Genomic DNA, 21,304 nt, shown 5'->3' with positions numbered 1-21,304 from the left:
CTTCCCCACTCTCTTCCATAAAAACAGAAAACACCTCCGCACCCCGCCCCGCACCCTCCTCAATCTAAGAACATAAGAAGCCTCCATGTTAACACTCACGCAGGTGTGCTGGCAGTCTGATCGTGTCTTCCTCCATCCTGATCGCTCGAGGCACTGGGACATGTAGTGGTGACGAGGAAGTGTAATTTGGTACTGGGCTCACTGGAGGTGTGTATGAAATTCTCTCCTGCTGTTAAAAAGAAAGGGGGGGGGGGGAGAGAAAGACAGAGGACAACGTGAACTTTGGAACAGAGGTGTGAAACCAAGGCAGGGGAGGGGGAAGTGGGTGGAAGGAAGGAAGTGTGCGCGTGTCGTGGGGGCGAGCAGCACTAGCGATGCACCCGGGTGCCCAGGGAGCCACGGAGCTCGCAGCCTGTCCGCCTGCGGGTGAGCACTACACGGGCAATGTGCTGCCTGGCGCTGCTGCCAGGGGCCAAACAGCTTTTAGGAGGACGGGTTTAGTTTTCAAAATGTTCATGAAGTTTCCAAGGGTCTTATCAGAAATTTGCCAAGGGAGGAAAGGGAAGTGACACACAAGTGGGGAGACTGAGGGTTTTATGTCGGCGAAAATCTGACAGCAAGTCCATGATACATGCACGAGTACCATTACAGAAAGTGCCAAAACCACTCAATCTTATGCTAACAAATCAGTCATGATCTGAGCACATTTATTATTTAAGACTTTACTCCTTCCTAGCATTTTAAAGACATTAAGCAATTAGTTTTGTCTTTGCTGCAGAAAAACATACTCTATCACTAAAAACTACTCTATTTACCATCATAAGTAAAAGTACTACATTACTTTTCTTTTTCTTGCCTAAACTAGTTACTAGCACTTTCTTTGAAGTAGTTTAATTTGCAACCAAATAAGTCAGCCAGCATACAGAAAGCAGCCACGTAAGGACAGTCAAATAAAGTTAAAGGGCAATTTGTGAATCTTGCATTAGTTTCATAATTGTCACTGTTTGATTTTTATTTCTGAAAACATCTGCGAAGAAATTTAAGACTGAAATTTCATCTGATCTGATGGGAAAATTCTGCCATATTCTAAGCCTGTACTCCAATCACAGCACAAATTATACCCTTTGTAAATAAACATAGCCACAATTTTACAGGAGCATAAAAAAATTATTATCATATGCTTCCTGGAAGGCAATGCATGTTATTCCCCAAAACCGTGCTGCTGACATTTAATGATGGCAGTGCAAACAGCGTGGATTTACATCCACATACATACAGAAGCAAAAGGAGCTACCTTCATTTCTGAGCATTTGCAGGAGAGTACATGTGCAGCTCCCCACCCTGACCCCAATGTCTGGCAAACGGAAAAAAACTTGGTGCCAGAGCAAGAGAAGGTAATTACTTCCATTATGAACCACAACATTATCACGGCCGTGCGGCAGGGAACTAGACTGAGGCTGATAGAGGCACCTGCAGAACATAACATTAGCACCCTCACTGCCAGCAAAGGGAAGGAGAGGTTTGTACAACATGAGTAAATAGCTAAATATATCAAAGCAGAAAATTCTTCAGGCAAACTAGGTGACATGTCCAAAAAGAAACGGGGCACAGAGCACCTAGAAAGTCTTGCATCTCTCAGCCACCACTTCAAAGCAAGCCCAGCCCATTCTGGCCCAAGGTGCTGCTATCAGCTTGCTGCTCAGGAGCCCACACAGAACCAGAAGTTTCGCCTCAACATCTGGAGTCCCACCATTATCCTATAGCCACCACTGCTGACAGTCATGTCAGAGAAGACTGACAGCATGTGGAGAATAAACTATTCTAACTATTCTGGGTTTAGACGGAGTGGGAAGACACGCCTGATTCACTCCACCACCACTATGTTATTTCTGCGAGTACAGCATCCGTGGCTTTCAGCTCAGTACTTTTTAACCAGAAATTGTTCAATCTTATGTTCCAGTCTCCCACAAAGCCTTTTAACATCTTACTGTGTGCACTTGGTTTCCTTCTACTCATCACTGTCCAGGCAACAGCAATCCATTACCTCATATGAATTTAGCTTTTCTTAGTTAACAAACAGGGATGTTCACTGAGACACGGTGAAAGACACACATATGGAGCTACAAAACATTATTCTGCTTTGCAACTCCTTCCCTGACCTGACACAGCTGACTCTACGCTTCACGTTCCCACAAGGTGCAGCTCTCTGTGCCCGTTCTGCAGTCTCGCTGCCCATTTGCAGCTTCTCACCACTGGCACATATACCAGCGATTTGCAACAAGACCAGCTACTTCCTAGCGTTTCCTGCTGCGATCCACAGCTCAGATAATCGAACCACACTGCAGCTGCTCATTTTGCTTATTGAATGAGATATTTATAAAAAGAGGAACACTTCTGAAACATGGCCACACAGATGCCTGCCTCTGCAAACAGGCACTAGAGGAGATAGATGGGAGGGCTGAAGTCCTTTTCCCCTCTCCCAAAGAAGGTGGGATGCAGCCCAACCTCAGGTCCAGTTTCATGCTCACAGAAATACTGAATCATCACTGCAAAGACAAGTGCTAAGTGACTTCAAAGAGCCTTCTCACTGGTCAACAGCAGGAGGAAAGTGCAAGCAGAAGACGAAATTAAATCCAGAACCCTGTGCACTTCCCTCAACACCCAGGAGGTGCTGTATCAAACTAAGACATTATGCTTCCAGTACCTGCTGCCTTTCTCTCTGCACTGATCAACCTCCTAAAGGCATACAGTAACGTGATTTATACCAAGCCAGTTGCATTGAGATTTACAGTTATAAATAAATACATTTGATTCATTGTTTCCTAGTATTCATAAGAACAGGACTGTAAAAACCAAAAAGAAGTTGTGGAAGTGCAGAGTTATTTTTTCCACACACCTTGGATGTCCACAGTAACGTGCAAATCGGTAATATTTGCAGAACACATTTTACAAGGCACAAAGGGGAGTTAGCTATCTGACTCTTACTAGTGCCTTTGCAATGCCCTCTCTTACTAATCCTGCATTCTTTTCCAGCACCTTTAACCCAAATATGAAAGCAATTTACAGCCATTAGGTAAGTCTTTTTCTTTTTATTAGATATACAGACAACCTGAGTTACAGAAAGAGCAAAGCTCAAATGAGCTAAGTAATTTCAGAGTTATGCTGTCTTGAAAAAGGACAGTGTGTGCCTCTCAAGGGCAATCCATTTAACAAGTGCATCCTGAAAGAGCAGCCCTTGTAACTGTCCCGGTCAGATTTCCAAAAGGTGCAGAATGGTAGTGGCACAGGGAGGTCAAGGCACTGGGCTTCTGGAAAAATGAGCTTCATCCCTGTTTGCAGCATGAGTCAGTAATATGGTTGGAAGCAAACTGCAAACATCAGTCCAGTTCTGCAACCTACTGTAGCTCTGTGCTTCAGCCACATGCAACTACTGGCCTACACAGATGTGTGAATGCACCAGGTCACATTTTCTCCTTCAGGCTTTTTGAGGCTTTTTAGAGTCACGCTTCCAGGAGGTACCTGTTGTGCTCACTCTACTGAGAACAGATTTGGTTTAATCTTCACAACTCCAGAACTGCCTAGTGCTTTTCTTTATGGGATCCATCAAACAAAAACATGTCCAGTATACCGTGCTTCTAAGGTCGGACAACCAGATACTCCGTTACTAGGATTTTTTCTGAAAGAGTTTCCTAACCAGTCAGTTTAATATTTCCCTTTGCATTAAGGCCAAGAATGGATTGTTCAATGGTAAGGTTGTTCAAGCAGCAGCTTGGGAGAAAGGATAGGTAGTGCTGGTAGTAGAACCAGGATGAACCTTGTGCGTACTTGAGCAAACAGCCTTGCCGCAGCTTAGTCTGCTGGTAAAAGGGACTAAATCAATACATATTTGGTGTGGTCCTTTGAGATTATTGGTGACGAGTGCTAGGAAAAAGCTTGGCATTGCCACATTCCAGATTCGCTGCCTGCCATGGAACTCTATGAACATTTAAACTCACAAGTGACCAAACGCTCAGCCCCAAACAACTGCCATCTACACGCAACTTCAAAATAGCAACTCCCTAGTATTTTGTCAGTAGTCACAGGGAGATGGCTAAAACAGTTGGCGTATTGCTTGCTGTCATTATTTTTGAAAGATTTCCTCAGCTCACAGTCAATCAGGAAAGTTTCACCATGAAATTTCACCTTGACTACAATAATTGAAGAGATGCATTAAGTCAACCTTGGCAGAGACCCTCCTTGGGGTTAACTCTCGTAGTGGCTGGTGCTCCAACAGTGCCACCTAGACAACCACACACGCCTGAGGCGGGCATGCTTTTACCTGCTCGATCTAGCAGAGACAGATTGAAATACATGGTTAAGAATCAAGACAAGCTATGGTTTTGTCCTCTTTGTACTAGAAAAGTACAAAAAACTAAATACTCAGGTGCTGAGAAAACCTTAGATTGAACCATCCTGTATACAAAAGGAAGGTAACTTAAAAGCTATATTGATCATGACTATCTAGTCTAGCTGACTAGAATCCCAAAGCCATCAAAGCACACACTGATTTTAGATTGAAGAAGTGGGGTAGATCCTTCACAGACGACATCTATCTGAACAGTTAGAAAATTCTGTCAGGAACACAAATAATTCCTATTGCTAAAATAATAACAATAATTTTAAAATTTTCAAAATTGCAAAATTAAATTTGTAGTCACCTTTTAAAAAAAGTCTAATAGTTGAGTATGAGTGAGACTGCCAAGTAAAAATAGCTTCATGCTTTTGCTAAAATTACACCCTTCTAAACTCCAAAGCAGCAGCCTTCATCATGAATGTTCTCCAGCTTGTAGTCTGATAGTCTTTTTGTCCCTTTACTAGCTCCACTCAGATGGCAGGCACAAAGGGCATACATGTTTTTGCAGAAATTAAAATATGTAAGAAAGCATGCTAAGCAAGCTCCCATGTTGTTCCAATTACATGACTACTTCAGTAGTTGGATAAGATGGTATACTAAAATGATTTTTTTTAATTGATAAAGCAAAGAAATGCATTACTCATACAGCAGTTTCTGGGAAAACAAAAAGCCAAAGTGGTCTGCAGATACACTGCGTTGGACATAAAAGGCAGCTGACTCTTATCACTGCGTAAAAACCTACTCCTGTATTGCATGGAATGATACTACACAGGGCGAAGTTAACTGAGAATGAAAGCTAACACATGCTCGTCCCTCAGGCTGCTGGTGTACACGTGCCACTCCACGCCTGCCTTGTAGCGTTTGCAGTTCATCTTCACTTCTCCGAACAGCCCAGACTCCTCCTGCTCCCCAGAGAAGCAGGCGTTACTGCAAGGTGGAGATACAGCAATTTGGGCTGCGCTAACTAGTGGGAAGCCATCAGTTAGAAGTAAAAAGGAAGAGAAAGTTACCTGTCCTGTCCTCACAGGCTGTCCTTGCTTACTCACAGGACAGTGGTAGCAGGATGCTGCTCTAAGGGAAGCTTCCAGCTCCCTGGGTATCACCCATCACCCTGCTCCAACTCCTCACCTGTGGGATGTGTGCTCAGAGAGGGCAGCGCTAGCAGGTCTGCAGATGTTCTGGTGCCCTCAGATTTCTGGAGAAGCCCCAGGCTTTAAAACCCCTGAGTAACATGCCCTTGGCTTGTGCAAATCTAGCTTTGAAACGTATGGTTGTAGCTCTCAGGACTGTGCAAGCTAGTGTTTCTGGACGCAACACCATATGCCCTAAATCATGGAGCATGTTCACTTCTTCAAGGACACAGGATCAGAGCCGCTATCTCTTTCAGCAAGCACACTGAGGCAGGGAAAGTGGAAAGACAAGCCAAGGGACCAGGAGCTGGGGGAGAGTCTGGGGGTGTGCGTGTGTCTGGTTTTGCTCCCGTGGATCCTCTTAGGAGTAGGTGCCTTGGGTAAGGTAGAGGGGAAAAAATGGCCTTAGAGAAGAGGGTTGTTGGGAGGGAATGACGTGCTTGCAGGAAAGATTCAGAAGGCCACACAGGTCTGGGTAGTCAGCAGGGTAACACCAGCAAACCAGCTACAGAGTGGCATGGGAGGTGACAGCAGAAGATGCAAGTTAATCATTAGGGAAGCAAGTGAGGGAAAGAGGAAAGGGAGGAAGACATACACAGTGTTCACCGGTGTTTTGTATGCAACACTACAGCTGGATACAAAAGTCCAAGAGATTAGTATGAGTTACAGGGTCTAACATAGGGAGGAGGGGGAAAATCGGAGCCCCGAAGGGACTGTATGGCACCAGGTACACAAGTAAAACATTTTTGGGATTTTGGTCGATGTTACAGCTTGCATACTCCAACTTCTGCCAGGGACAAAGGATCAGGCTCCAGAAAAAGCAAAGTAGAGCTCTGCAGTACCAGGGTATGAATTAAACTCTCCACTTCCCTCCCTTCCCCCAGTTGCTGTCGTCTTCTTAATTTCCATGGCAGACTTCTCCTCATTTTTGATCCCATTAATATAGCAATTCACGTCAACTCTATAGCAGCATAATCAGCACACTATCAGTAATTAGAGAAATTAAAACAAACACAGCTCTCTGGAATGGACCTTATGCAAAGCAGCACTGGGAAAAGATTAACATCTCATTTCCTGCTCACAGAGAGCAGAGATTGTCTCAGTGACCTTAGTGATTTTGTGAAGTTCAGTTCCTCTCTGCCTCCTCCTTTCAGCCTGCCTCTGACAAACCTCCTGGCAGAGGGGCAAAGAGATGGCTACCCTCTCACATCTCAATCCTTACTCAAGAAAATAAAAAAAACCCACAGAGGTGCAACAGTTCATCATGAAAGGGAAGGGGATAGGAGAGAGTGGGAAGTTCATGCTTGTCCCAAAATGATTACAGCCACTATTCTAATTAAATTAAAACCGTACAGACAGCAATATCGATGCACTCAAGTGTTGTGAAAAGGCAGCTTGTGGAGGTCAGCGCTGTTGTTGAAAATGCCATGAAATGGTTGCATTATTGTCTAAGCACTGCAAAATATCTCAAATTAGCAAATATAAATGTAGCAAAAAACTAGCTGTACCACATGCTCAAGAAGTATTTATTTGCTGAGATCACTGATAATATGGGGGAATAGAGAGTAGAAACAGGTTGTGGGAAGATAACATCAGGTAAAACTACAAGATAATACTAAAGCAAGGAGCTTAAGATTCAAGAAAGGATTAGTCATTTATATTAATAATAAAGAATGTTATCCATAGATATCCCAGCTAGGCAGCACAAAATATATATGGGAGGCAGATTCCGGTTCAGAATTTGGAAGTGGAATTGTTGTACTCCAAAACAAGAGTAAAGCCTTATCAATTTGAAGTGGGGGACTCTTCCACCCACCCTTCTGCAGCGAGGCTCTAAGAAGAGGCAGTAAAGCTGGGACCTAGCCCACCTGACCTACTACTTCAAGGCATAAGTCAAGCATGGATTCAACTGCCTTATGTTAAGAAACTATCTGCCCCCAGCTCCTTTCCACATGCAACTCCAAAATTTACATTATGGTGTTGTCACTGCAACATTCCTTTAAAGAACTTGCTACTGACCTCTGTTTAAGGAGAAAGGTGGACCACCGCTCTGATCCACAGGGCAACCGCTTTTGCACCTACATCATGATTTTGTTAGCACACTCACTTGACACAAAGCACCACAGAAGGCTAAAAGAGATAGTTTATTGCACAGCTAGGAAAAAAAAACCACATAAGGCTTTGAAGTACTGTGGCCAGTGAGGAAGCAGCAGGGAGGCAGGGAGGGCAATACAGAAAGACTTTCCAGGCTTGGATATCTGCGCGTCAGAGGTATTTCACTGCATCTTTTTCACGTTCTCTTTTCTAAAACAGGGAGTGCTACGGAGCCTGATCTCTGTTAACATATGGTGGTTGTACAACCCTGCCTGTATGCATGGGAGTTCACACCCTGAACACCCATGACTGGAGTCATGCAGTCATTTCAGTGCAAAATTTCTGGAGTCCGTGAAACTGAGATGGGAAAACTAAGGGGAAACATAGCGTACAGGGAGCTGCCCTCTCACGTGTTGTGGGAAAGGAGAATCCTGGAGCTACTCTGCAGCATCTCAGGACTGGCATGGCAACACAAGCGTTTTCAGTCCGTTGGGACATGGAGCTGTCAACATACTGGCAAGCTGCAATGCTACTATGTATTCAAACACATTTCCAGGACAAGCATAACTTCTGGTCTTTCTACAAGGGATGAGTGTTGTTTTCTGAACATTTTTACTGAGCTACAATTACTGTGAACAGGATCCTTCACAACAGGGGATATCAAATATTCCCATAGCATGAACCACAGGTCAGAACTGTCACATGGATGAGGTCAACTCATTCACCACCATGGATTATCTACATGCCCATCGGTTAAGTAGTGGAAAAATCATGGGAGAGTAACTCACATAAAAGTCATAGCTTCTTTTAATCCACAGCCACTGATGGAAACAAAATTCCTGAGAAGCTACAACACTGTGAAATACAGATTTTAAAAATACCATTTGAAAATACAAGAAATGACCCTTCTTGGTCCCATTACACAGCTGGACTCTGCTCTCATCTATACCTGCAAAATTCTCCACCGATTTTTTTAAAACAATGACTCTGGTCCTGATTTACATTAGTGGAAGTAAAGTCCACATATAGGTCTCAATCTTTATCTTCTCTAGTTCAGTCACTTAAGTTTACTCTCTCTCCTTATCTACATGAAATCAGTTTGAACCTGAGGGTGAACAGTGTGTATATATGCCTGTTTGGAAACAAATTGCATCATGATATGCCTTAATTATCTTATATCTGTTATCATTTGAAAATATAGGCACACCCAAAAATCAGCTACTATAACAAACTGAAAAAAAGTTGCTTATGTTTGATCACGTAGTTACCTGCCCTGGTAAGCATGAGAATGTCTCCCCTCTACAAAGAAAAGTCCACTGCTGGAGGCACTGAGAAGACAACCCTGATTGCAGGCTTGGGTTCTGGCATTGGAAGACCATTTCAGACCAGAGAAATGGTGTACCTACTCATTATCCTGTGAAACAACAGTTTAACCCTGCAAGGCTGACATCTTTACAACTTTCCTCCACCAGCAAAACAAAACTCTATTGGCATACACAGCACCACCGCATTTTCATGACAGCATTTCATCACACTTTAGACTTCTGCCAGACTTTCCATGAAAAAGGACATACCAAATAGACAGAGAAACATGGGGGTGCTGTGGCAAGGTTTAAACCTACACCTTACAGTTGCTGCTCCTAAAGGTTCAAGTGGTGCAAAAGTAACCCAGCATACACAGCATGGCAGGGAGTGTGCTTATTCCTTTGTTCAGTAACACCTCTAAGTAGGTAAAGGAAATTTCCAGAGGTAATCTAGGCCAGCCCAGGAAGAGGGTAGCTACAATAAAGGCTGCTGGTGAAAAAATGGGCAGATCCATTTGGGTGCTCAGAAAAACTGAACAGAATCCACAGCTAAAGACAGCCAAATAAAATACCCATTCTCTAAGACTGTCTTAGTAAGCTAGTCCAGAAACAAGCAGCGATGGATGTTTGTCATTATAAAATATCAGAAGGATTCAGATTATTTGACTCCCAGCATATTAAATGCAGAAGGAGTTCCTAAAAAGGACCATACTTGCACTGACCTTGCCTACTGTACAGAAACTGGATATGGAAGAAACATCAAATTACAATCTTCCTCTCCCACTATCTTTCACCTACTCCAGCCACTTACTTTAACATGAACAACATGAGATCAGTGTGACTAAAAAAGGAAACTCTAGCTGACAAAGAGTATATAAAAAAAAGCTGGTAGGATTTCACTTAGAATATTGCATCCTGCACATTTGCAGGCTCTTCATTCTGCATCATAGATACACAGACACCTATATATGCAAGACAGACAAGTTTTACAGGAGTCAGAAGGTCTAGCTTATAAGGAAGGAATAAAGGAACTACAGAGACAGAAAGAGATATGACAGATACAGCCCAACAGCCAAAAGGAAATAAAAACAGAGGAAAGGGAAGATAATCTGGAAGACATATTGTAGAAGGATGAGCTAATAAGAAGCTGTGATTAAAACATTAAGATGCAATGGAAGACCACTGAAGAAAGCTGAGTTACATCAAAAGAAATAAAATCTGCAGGCAGGTCAACCTGTAGAAGAATCGGATTTTTTTTTTTTTCAATTTATTTAACAAGCTACTATTTATCAGCTTTTAGAAGGTCTTTCCAGTCAGCAGTCTATGGGTATGAGAATACAAACTAGAAGAAACTGAACTTTTTGCTCATCAATGCATTAGACACAAAATATTACTTAGAAAAAGTAAACAAATCACCTGGAAGATAGCTTGAGGCACAGCAAAATCTTTTATTTCCTCTAAAACATGGTCCTTCCAGCACAGAACCATTGGGATTGGTAGAACTTTAAGGAGACTTTTTAAATATGTTCATACAGAAACAGCTGGGCATGGTACAGCATATCTGATTCAAAAGAAGAAAAGATGAGCTTTCGCATGTGTTTGAAAAAAAGATGAAGCTCCAGAGCAACCCACCCTTTTAAGAAGGGGTAAGTGACAGAAGGAGAGCAGAGCCTGAATTCGACAACATGGTCTGTATTCCATGGACAATGACAGGGTCGAGTGATGGCTCTTTATGAAATGCTTTCTCCTCCATTAATGCTGCACTCTAATGATTTGGCCATTACCATTAAAAAATCTGCAATGTCCCTGCCTGGAGCTAATAAGTAATGAACTAAGCGGGTGGATATTCTGTTGTGTAAGGAGAGCTATTAGCAATCCTTTCCCAACTGCTCTGAAAACAAGAGATGCCTTCCAGGTACAACCTGTCCATGTGACAGGGTGCATCCCACACAGCCCTTATTCCTTCACTCTGGAAATTCCAGCGGCACTCCCAGCACTCAGAAGGGGAACAAGAAGTGGATCACCCCCTGTACACAGGGCATAACAAGGCTGCTGTACAGGGCTGGGCGGCAGATGCCACATCACAAAGCACAGGAAAAAACAAGCTCCACAGAAGAGGTTTGAAGAAAAATGGTGAGGACAGAAGTCTGTTCCCAGACTGCTACTGGCTCTCCAAAACAAGTTGTGGCATTACCGCAGCCCTCATTGCCTTGGTTGTGCCAACAGTGCACAATGCTGAGCCCACATGTCTGTCAAGTCCTGGGATGGCTATGCACAAAAATCTCAGTTTAGCTGCTCTCCTTCTGCCATAGCTTTTCCTGTTTGTTAAGTTCCCAATTGTTTTAATTGTTCCTTTCAACCTTCGCATCGCTTTTTGTTCTTCCTCAAATTATTATTTTGTTTTAGCTCATAATCCCAAAGCACTGGTTATGATGTTGCTCCTGGCAGAAGAGAAGCGCTGAAGTTTCACTCTGGTTATCTTTGGCTTGTTTTCACAGCTAAGCATTGCTGGTTCACAACTGAACGGACACTGTACTGAGAGCCACTCCACCCTTACCATAAGGCTGCTTATGAGCTGCAAATATTGCCTCACTACATTAGTGACAAGCTTGGGAACTGAGCCAGCTGAAATGGTGTAAATTGCAGCCATCTTTAAGAAAAAGTGCTAGTCCTGGGCCTGTTTTGACTCAATCTGAAGGCCTGTCCATGGTCCTCAGTATTACACTCTTTAAATATGTCCTATAATACCTTTACCACCTTCCTGCAGTGAAGAGAAGCATTGTTACACTTACCTTTACAAGTAGAGTGACCAAAACTTACGTAGGTTAGGTGGTTAGCCCATCAGGAGCACAGGGGCTGAGCAAAGACCTACATTGACACCTGAGAAAATAATATTCGCTCCTAAGAACTCTATCAGGATCTGAACCCAACTGTTAGGACTTGACATTTATATAGTGATAGCACTCAGAGGCAAACTGAACCATGGGGCCATTGTCCAAGGCACCACAGAAACACTGAGCAGAGGACAGCCCTGAAGAGCTCAAAGCCAAAATTATTCAAGATAGAGAAGCGCCAGAGGAAGGATCTTTTTGAATCCTATTTTACAATTAGGAACAGAAGTGCAGGAAGGAGCAGCAAACTGCCTCAAAACCAGTTTGACCCTCTAACTGCATGGCCGTGTTTCTGGGATTATGTTGCTGCTCCGGAAACAGAAGTGTGAACTACAAAAGAAGGAAAATGACATGGACATTGCGCAAAAGCTCTGAGAGGGCATCATTTCACTTTGCATTTTAGCATTGATTTTAAATACCCTCCCCATGAGCACTTCTGATTTTTAATGCTCCTCCTTGTCAAAGCATTGACTGAAATCTTTGGACTCACAAGTGGTAGCAGAGATGGCCTGCATCAGAAGCAAGCTGTGAATCCATTCCAGAAACACGTCCCTCCTCTGCCACAAGAATCAGGACAGAGGCACTCCAACCCTTCCCACAGTTACGCAACGGCACAGATCCAGTTAGGAAGGCAGGTCTCCTTACCCAACCCAACTCACGGCTAAACGGCCTTAAAAACTAGCACAGCTTTCTGCTGGCACAGGCAAAGCAAAACAGGGGGGCATCAATCACCCCTGTCTAATCAAGCAGGGTGTGTTTTAACACTTGAGCTGAGCTGTGAGACTGTCAGAGGAGACGGGGGAAGAAAAAAACAAACCAAAAAAACCCAACCACCACAAACCTGCTTACAAGAAGCATGACAAAACACTTCTTCTGTTCCTACAGCCAAGAAGGTGACTGGGACAATTGCCCAAGAATAGGAACATTCCCAGCATTTGAGAACACACATGTCCCTTCTAGCAAGCATCCCCCAGCCCCATCTACCACATGCCTTTCCCCACAGTCCTGCTCATACATAGCGATGGCTGAGGTTTTTGTTAGGGGAAAATTAACTGGATTTTTTTAAAGCTGGCAACAAAGACGTTAGACTTTTCCTGGCATTTCTCCTGTTTATGCAGGACCTGCCAAACCGGTTGTGTGATTTTTATGCTGCTTTCTTTTCCACAAAGTCCTTCGAAAGGCAGAATAACAGAAAGCAAGTAAGGAAAAAGTTTGATTATATAGGTCCAAAGATCAACTCTTGGTAATGCAGCTGAAAAATCAAAAATTAACCAGAATCTTCCTAAATTTATTTTGAATATCCAAAGATCACAGTTGTTTATGTTTATTATTAAGATTGTGTCGAAGTACAGCAGTTTTGAATAGTGAGAGGCAGTCCCATTTCAAATTGTTTAACATCTAAATAGGTAAGTTATGCGGCAGATAAAAAGAGAAACTGAGGCACAGAACAGTCAAATGAACTGCTGAAGGTCAGCCAGAGCCAGGGACAGAGAGCCGGTCTTCTGAGCATCCACCTGGCTCCCTGCAGATTAGGTCATGCCATTCCCCCATGTACACATGCCTAATTCCCAACCAGGCTGGGCTACTGTATGTGGGTATGGATGCCTTACCTCCAACACCAAACAGTTCCTAATCCTAGAAAATTATGCTGCTTTATCCTCCTACAACGCATTAAACAAAAAATAATTAATCAATCGCAACTGCCTGGCTGTAAGACCGCTGCCAGAGATCCAAAGATCAGAAGTGGTAACAAATTTTATCGTAAACATTTCCCTCAATATACACAATCTTGCTAAAAATCAAAACATTGCACCAAAAATAGTCCTTTCAATTACTACATAGGGTGGTTTTTTTAAAGGTTGAGGTTTGTTGGGGTTTTTTTCAGAATAACTTATCTCAAGCCTAGCAGCGCACTGTGCTGCTAAACTTTCCAAGTGGAACATTTGGTCTTCGATTAAAAAGAAATTTCTGTTTCAATATTAATTTTGCTATTCACATCCAAAATCCTGAAGCAAAATGAAAAATAACGTGCAAGTTTAGCTTTCCATTCAGAGTGCTCTTGTCTTGCTTTAATGTCAGAATTTCCCCACAGAATGAAAATGCTATGGACGTGAGAAAAAAAAAACAAGAAAAAAAAAACAGAAAAAAAAAAATCAATCCAGTGTACCAAACCAGTCATCCTACCCACACAGCCCCGGGTGCCCACTGTTTACTCAGGTGTCCCTATCTTCTCCGATGGCACAGAAAGCACGGCCTTCCCCTCCGACACTTGCGTATCGCTCTGCTCTCTCACCCGTGAGGCCACCTAGCACACACGGAGCCTGCCACTCAGATGGCCCCAGTTTAACTGACACAGTAAATATTCATTTTCACTGAGCTGTATAATAAAGGATGAGATAAAACCTTGAGCAAATAAATGGGCAAAGTTCGAGCTTACAGCTGCTCCTCATGGGCCACTTTCAACTGACACACCTGCTGCTTTGGCAACTGGTTTTGCTCCCAAAGGCTTGGGCTTTGCAGGGCTGCCTCAGCAGGGCTGGGTGATGAGCTTATACAGGATCTGCCTGTCAGCCAGAAGGATCCCAAAGCGATTTACAAACAATTTATGAGGGATTTACAAGCTCACTGCACAACAAGTGAATGGGCACCACTGCTTACACACCTGCAAGCAAAAAAAAAAATCATTCACCAGGTTCCAGTTACACCAGAAAGTCAGCTGTTTGGGGGCCCTTATAATCATCTTAAATGAGAACAGCCAGCCCTCCCAACACTGCAAGCCCCACAGAAACACCATCCCCTATAGCTGTAAGCTGTCTGAGCTGCCCCAGCTCCCTCCATGCCCACCATGGAGGGGTTCAATAGGAATATCTACATACATAATCACATAGCAGTGTGAGAAGGAGCCCTCGTAACAGCCTGTATGCTTATAACTTGTGTGGATCAGACTTCACAGGCATAATGCAGCCATCCTACACAGACTCCTCCTCTACAGCATGCATCCTCAAGCTGCTTTCAGGCTTAGACATACAGACATCCCACTGATGGCAAGTGTGGTTCTTCGCACCAGTAGAATCCAATCTGAATTGGACAGAACCGTGCACGCTGTATGCACAATGGGACGATATCCACACAACAACCTGCATTCATCATGCAACCAGCAACCACAACCTGCCTGCTAATCTAGTGCTAAAATTACATAACTTTGTGAGCTGTGACAGAAAACTATTTATTTACCCCAAAAAGCTTCTCCTCTTCCTATTCCCATCCAGACTGGAATCCTAGCAATAAAAACACAATGATCCAGATTGGAAATGCTAAAGCTACTAACACATTTAAAAGCAGAGTAGCCTGGCTTGTACAGAAACCTAAAACTTTTTGTTGGATTAGCTGAAGTAGGTGGAAGAGTGGACAGGCTCTCAGGCAAAGCTCTGCTACCTTTCAACACATGTGCACATGTGCACAGATACACTGTTGTTATATATGCCTATCATTACATATTGCCATTGCAACTTTAACCTTAATGTCAAAATTTATAGTAATAATCAGGAACCTGTGCTGGAACTCATCCCAACCTGCAAGGGTGTAAAAGTAAATGCAAGGTGCTAATCTTTGCTGTTGCATGAACTGATCTTAAAAAAAAAAAAAAATCTGTGAGCAAGCATGCACATTCCTACTGACACAGGGAACTACAGGTTTTGCTGAACATTGGCAATTGCAAAAGTGGGAAATGGAGATACTGGTATCTTTAGTAAGCAGAACTACCCGCTCCTGTTACTTGCAACAGCTAGCTGGTGACATAGCCTGTGATACATTGCAGCATGACAATACCCCTTGCCATTGCTAAGCCTGTAATTACAGAACAGCTGAAAAAAATGCATCAACCCTGTTGGGAGATGCATATAGCACCCTTGGCACAACAAAAATGATTATTAGATGTACGCAGGGCTCCTAGTTTGAGGAGAGAATGAGGAAGCCTGTTACTAAGAGACAGGTGAGAATTTAGGGGCACAAATTCTCTAGCGCATGGGAGAAAAGAAAAATGGGAAACATTGACAGCCTCAGATATAGCAGAGAACACAGAAAAGAATCTGATCTCGCTGATGAGGATGGAGAGGAAACAAGACACCCATGAGAGTGAGTGGGAGGAAACACCATGAGTTCCCTGGTCTGTAGAAGCAGCAAAGGCTCTTACCTTCAAGGTTTAACTACAAAAGCTATGAAAGTCAGAAAAAGCATAGGCATCTTTTTTATTAAAGATAGTGAGGTTTTTTCCCCCATCTATGGAAAAACAAAGTTCTAAGGGCACTAGATGTGCTGACTTCAGACACAACAACTGCAAATCCAAATACCTCAGCAAGTCCTAGAAAACAGTCAAAGTATGTGTGTGTTCACTATTCAGAATACCCATAGGTGCCTAATTAATACAAAGAAAGCAGTCTTTTTTTTCTAAAAGAAAACCATTTTATTCCACCCTCACACCCTAGCAAAATTAGTCTTTCTGATTAAACCAAAATTGGGAGATTTCTTTTGGTCAGTGTGGATCCATTAACACCAGCTGAAACATTACTTAGACAAAGGGTCCTCCATTCTTTATAGAGACACAATGCTAATCTTGCAATAAAACTCATTGCTATGCTAGAGTCATCTAGAGGGGTTTTTTGTCCTGTATTAATTCAAACTAACTTATCTCAGTATGCAAGAAAACAGACACTACACAGATCCTGCACCAAACATACAACATGCCATAAGTCTCAAAAGTGGTGTATCAGCTGAGGAAAGTCACCCGAAGCATCCTGAAGCAAAAGTTGGCTAGTAAATTTACAGCTGTGTTAGTTAATGGGAGTCAATTGTAATCTCTTCATTTCAATTTATACTGGACCACAAATTCCTGTTGTGTCAAAGCTCAGCGTTTAGTAAACAATTGCGGGGATTTAATTGCCATTCCTTACCACCCTGCCACCAGGAGTTACAATTCCGAAGCAGACTAGGCAGAAAGAAATGCATGATTGCTCTCTATCCGCTCCAGAGCCAAGTCCAGGGGCTTACCTGAAGCTGGTGGGGGCTCAAACCCAAGCAAAAGTGACCCTCAGGTTAAACAAGAGGCATTTGATTAGCTACACACAGTGGCTGCATCAGCAGCTGCAGAGTTAATGTAACTAGGATTGCTCACTCTCTACTGTTTTCGTAACTTGAGTTTTGTCGACAAGGAGTTTGAACCACTTAAGCTCCAGGAGAAAGCAACACTCTAGCGGAGGTAAGGATGTGCATATAAACAGGAGAGAGAGTAGTGGGGAAACTGGAGTTACAAGGTGTACTGCCAGAGCAGTAAGGACAACCTTTAGTGGTCAATCTTTCAAGATGTTCGGGGTTTTTTCTACTAAAGGATGCTATTTAAGGCATACAATTTACAGCACTATTCAAAAACAACAACAACAAAACCCCACACCACACTCCTCAACTCAAAAAAATCTAGCACAAGTGATACAATTGGTGTTTTCACATATTACATATTCATTTAAAATATCTACCTCCCCCTTCTTCATATCCACAGAATATTCCTAAACTCCTGGCAGACAATTTGTACAGAGATGAGGGTAACCCTAGGTGCAAGGACACAGATTTACACAGGCAATTTGTATCATTAAAGAACATTAGCATCCACATGACCATTTCCTATCTTTTTTTTTGTACCTTCTTCTATCAATTTCAGAGACCATTGTTTCAGAGAGCGGGGGGAGGGGAGGAAGCTTTGTTCACTTACACATACTGACACCAAATCTAGGCCAAGAGTACATAAATCATCAGCACCCAGAGTGCCGGGCCTACTTTCTAAATGTATACATAAGGCTGCTGTTGTCCATGCTAAATATTATTTGCCACCCTGGTGTAGACAGCAAAAGCCTGAATAAGCTTTGATGCCTGAGGAGCAGGGCCTGACTGATCTTTGAGAGCAAAAGGGGTAAGGCTATAGGGATCCCCTTTGCTCTTGCACTGCACTTGAGGTTATGATTCTCTGCTGCACCTATACAAACTTTGGCCAAAATGCCATCTCAGTCTTCAGAAAACTTCAGGTCTATATAAAAAAAATTCATACCTCATTATTCCATGTGATATATGAGCACTTTAAGGATGACTGTAAAAACAGTAGATGTTATACACTGTTTCATTGCTGTCATTCAGCTAGAATTTGGAAATAGAAATCTTTATTCAAAGACCTCTGAAGCCAATGGAGGGAGGGGCGGGAAACATTACAGGGGAGAAAAAAAAAGAAATTATTTCTTCAGTTAAATTTTACTTACACTGATGCAACAGATCTCCTCCACCACTGTAAACTCCTGAAGCCTACCTGAACTTTGGCCTCATTTTCTTCAAGTTTCATGCAGAAAACAGGCTTCCAGACAACTTGGAAATGGTTTCATCCCTTTAAAAGTACTTGAACCATAGATTAAATAAACTTTGACTCTTCTTAATCTCCTTACCATGGGCATAGCTGTTCACACTTCCTTTCACAGCTTGCTGCTACTGAAGTGTGCCTAATGTCACCCATGGTAAGTTAAGATTTCAGGTGAGGAATTAGCAGCAGGGGCAGACAGATTCTCAAGACGCAAAAGACACTGCTCTCCTGGTGACATCATTTGTAATGAAAAGCCATGGGAGAAATCTCCTGCCTCTCTCAACTATGTCAAAGCAGAATTTTGTCAAGTAAGTGTTGTCCAAAGTTTCTCATCAGTGGCTCTATGGAGGAAATATTACAACATATCTGCTTTTAAACCAGTGTCAGCTGCTTCTGTCAAACCGCAAACATCTGATCATGGAGCCCTTAATAAATGTTCAGTGCCAGGCAACTTTGGGAGGCAAATAAACTGTGGCACAAGAGAACAGCTCCAGCACTGAAGGAAAAGCCTGTTGTTACATGATAGGTCACCTCCCTTTGGACAGAGCTGAGAGAGAGAGAACAAGCCTGTCTCTCACTACGGCCATTCCACTAACGCCCATGCTCATTGCTTAATCCTATCTCAAGTCCTGTGCTGTGTCCTTCCTAGCAAAACATGAAATCAGCAGGAAACAGAGACGGTTTACAGACTACATGCTGCTGCCGAGCGCAAGCCTGCTCATTCTCAACTACAGTTAAATTTAGTACAAAAGAGAGGGCCTGAAAGAAGGGACGCTTTGCACCACCAGGCTCACAAGCCCGTTCGCTTTAGCTCTTTTCCTCCCTTCCTTCCCCTGCCCCTTTTGGAAAGCACAGTCACTTCCTCACTAGCTAGCAGGGAGACAAAAACTGAGCTGAGCAGATGTTTCAAGGCTCGTGATAGAGGGTGATGAACATTAACATACAGAATACATGCATAATAGCTGGAAAGGCAGAGGAGCCTGGGTTTAAAGGGAAGACCTCCCCACCCTGAGCAGTAACTCTGCCCAATCAAGCTAGCAGGTCAGGCTAAGCAATGCTGGGATCACAAAATGCATCGTGGCAACGAACTACCTGCTGATTAAAGCTGCTGGGGGATAATTTCAATTACCTGAACCTGAAACCCAACCTACAGGCAGACAGGAATGGCAGCTCAGCTGTAGAGCAAAAAATGAGCCATGTGCCAGCGGTAAGTAAGTTTGTAGACAGTTTAGGCTATGAGGGAGAGGAGTATCTTTGTCCCCACCTACCCACAGAACAAGGGGACTCTGCCACAGGGCAAAGCCTGCACTAGAAATGCTGAGACACAGCACTGCTGCCCCAGCAAGGCCCAGGGTGGGACAAGGCCGGGCACATGGAAGTGCCCCGCATGCCCAGCCAATGGAAGGACAACTGGCACCTGTGCTTGTTACACTGGCTTCAGCCTGCATGCTTTCCTTTCCTCTATGGCTCTGAGAAAGTGAGGGCTCTCAGCAAAATATCCCTTTTATATCAATTAGGTTTTGACAGTCCTGGGCAGATTTTCAGGCACACACACACAGCCAGTCACAATGCATCATGTCAGCAGCATTGCCTTCTCCTCCATGTGGTGCCTTTCAAAGGAGACCCACATCTTACACCCACCTTATTAGCACACTAACAAGCGAAACTTATTTCCAAATTCGCCTCTCTGGCCAGCAGAGCCAAGGAAAGTGGCCCAGCTCCCTCTCACCATCACCCCTGCATGACCAAGCATGGCGGGTGTGTTTGGGAAGAGGGGGTATGCTCCCAGCCTGCAGCAGGGACAGTCACTGCTCCAAGGTGCTGCAGCCCAAGGAGCCACACAGTGAAGGGGCCACTGCTTCTGAAGGAAGTACAAAGAGATGGAGGCTCCACAGAGAGCGAGGTCTGGGCTGGCTTTTGCTTAGACAAGCCTGACCCAAGAAGGCAGGCTGCTGCCCAGCACACCTCATCTAGGCAGCCTCACTGAACCACTTTAAGTTTTGGCTGCAGTGTAGGTCAAGATGCATCTGGGATGGCTCCACAGCACTGGAGTATGCGAATCAAGTCCCCCTCCCCCTGTACGCTCTCCAGAACAAGCCCTTTTCCACCAACAAATAAAGTAACTCCCACTGCCAAAAATTCCTACCATCTGCTTTCCATATTTCCCTATAATGGAAAAATAGATTCTCCGCTATTTTTAAAACAGAATTAGTTTGCAGTCTTAGCTTCTTTGCTTTTTAATCAACATCTTTACCTCAATATGTAGATGCCACTAACAAAATAGGCTTCAGATACAGGAAAAATCTGGCTCAGGAAACCACAACAGACCCCAGGACCAGTGGGAGGTAAATCCCACTGAAACAGCAATCTCAACTTCCCAATTTCACCACTTAAAGAAACTGACAACTTTCTAACTAAAAATAAGAAAATAAATCTGCTATCTAGAATACACTAGTGGAAAAAACCCAGAAACCCAAACAGGTAATTTTGATAGAATTGGATTAGGAATCAACTATAGAGGCAACCCAGTTAAGAGCCTTTTGTAGGCAGGTGGGTTGGAGGTGGAAGGGACAAATAATATGGTGATAAATACTTGAGACAGCACCTCTTCAGTCTGGATTAACTGCAGCCAGAACATCATGTGTGACCAGGTCTTCAACCCAATTTCTCCTAGTCCAATTCAGTGACATGCTGATAAGCTTCTGTATCTATTTCAACTGATGAGAGCTGAGGACACTCAACAGTTTTTAGGACAGACATTCACAGCAGAGATCTCAAGATCGGAAGTAACACAGAGAAGTGGCTGATTTTGTGTTTGTGGTTAACAAAACAAGTCCTTATATTTATGGAAAAATTTATTTCTTCTGAAAATGGATATAAAAACTTTTTTCTCATTACAAAGGAAAAATCATTTCTTCTGATATTTTTCATGGGAAATGCCACTTAATACCAATTCTCTTTCTATGTAACAAACATGCTACACTGATATAAGAACATGCACCACATCCAAAGTATGTGGTTAATTAAAAAAAAAAAGGTAAAGAAGCATTCACTCATGTCCTCCTGCAAATTCCATATTTGTGCATGAATTTATATAC

General features: G+C 43.2%; 1 protein-coding gene across 5 annotated transcripts in view; it reads right to left on the bottom strand.

The window, feature by feature from the left end:
- ETV6 (ETS variant transcription factor 6) overlaps positions 1 to 21,304 on the bottom strand; it is a 144,318-nt gene that overhangs the window by 94,102 nt on the left and 28,912 nt on the right. For 3 of the 5 annotated variants that reach the window (XM_054830586.1, XM_054830571.1, XM_054830595.1), the window contains one exon: positions 100 to 226. In XM_054830586.1, coding sequence (XP_054686561.1) covers positions 100 to 136 — 37 coding nt within the window. In that variant the 5' untranslated portion in view covers positions 137 to 226. Of the gene's footprint in view, positions 1 to 99; positions 230 to 21,304 lie in introns of all 5 variants that reach the window. The other 2 variants (XM_054830563.1, XM_054830577.1) reach the window with 1 other exon arrangement.

This window comes from Grus americana, chromosome 1 (assembly GCF_028858705.1).
Source record: "Grus americana isolate bGruAme1 chromosome 1, bGruAme1.mat, whole genome shotgun sequence".
Taxonomy (NCBI): domain Eukaryota; kingdom Metazoa; phylum Chordata; class Aves; order Gruiformes; family Gruidae; genus Grus; species Grus americana.
This window is presented reverse-complemented; position numbering and strand designations above follow the sequence as displayed.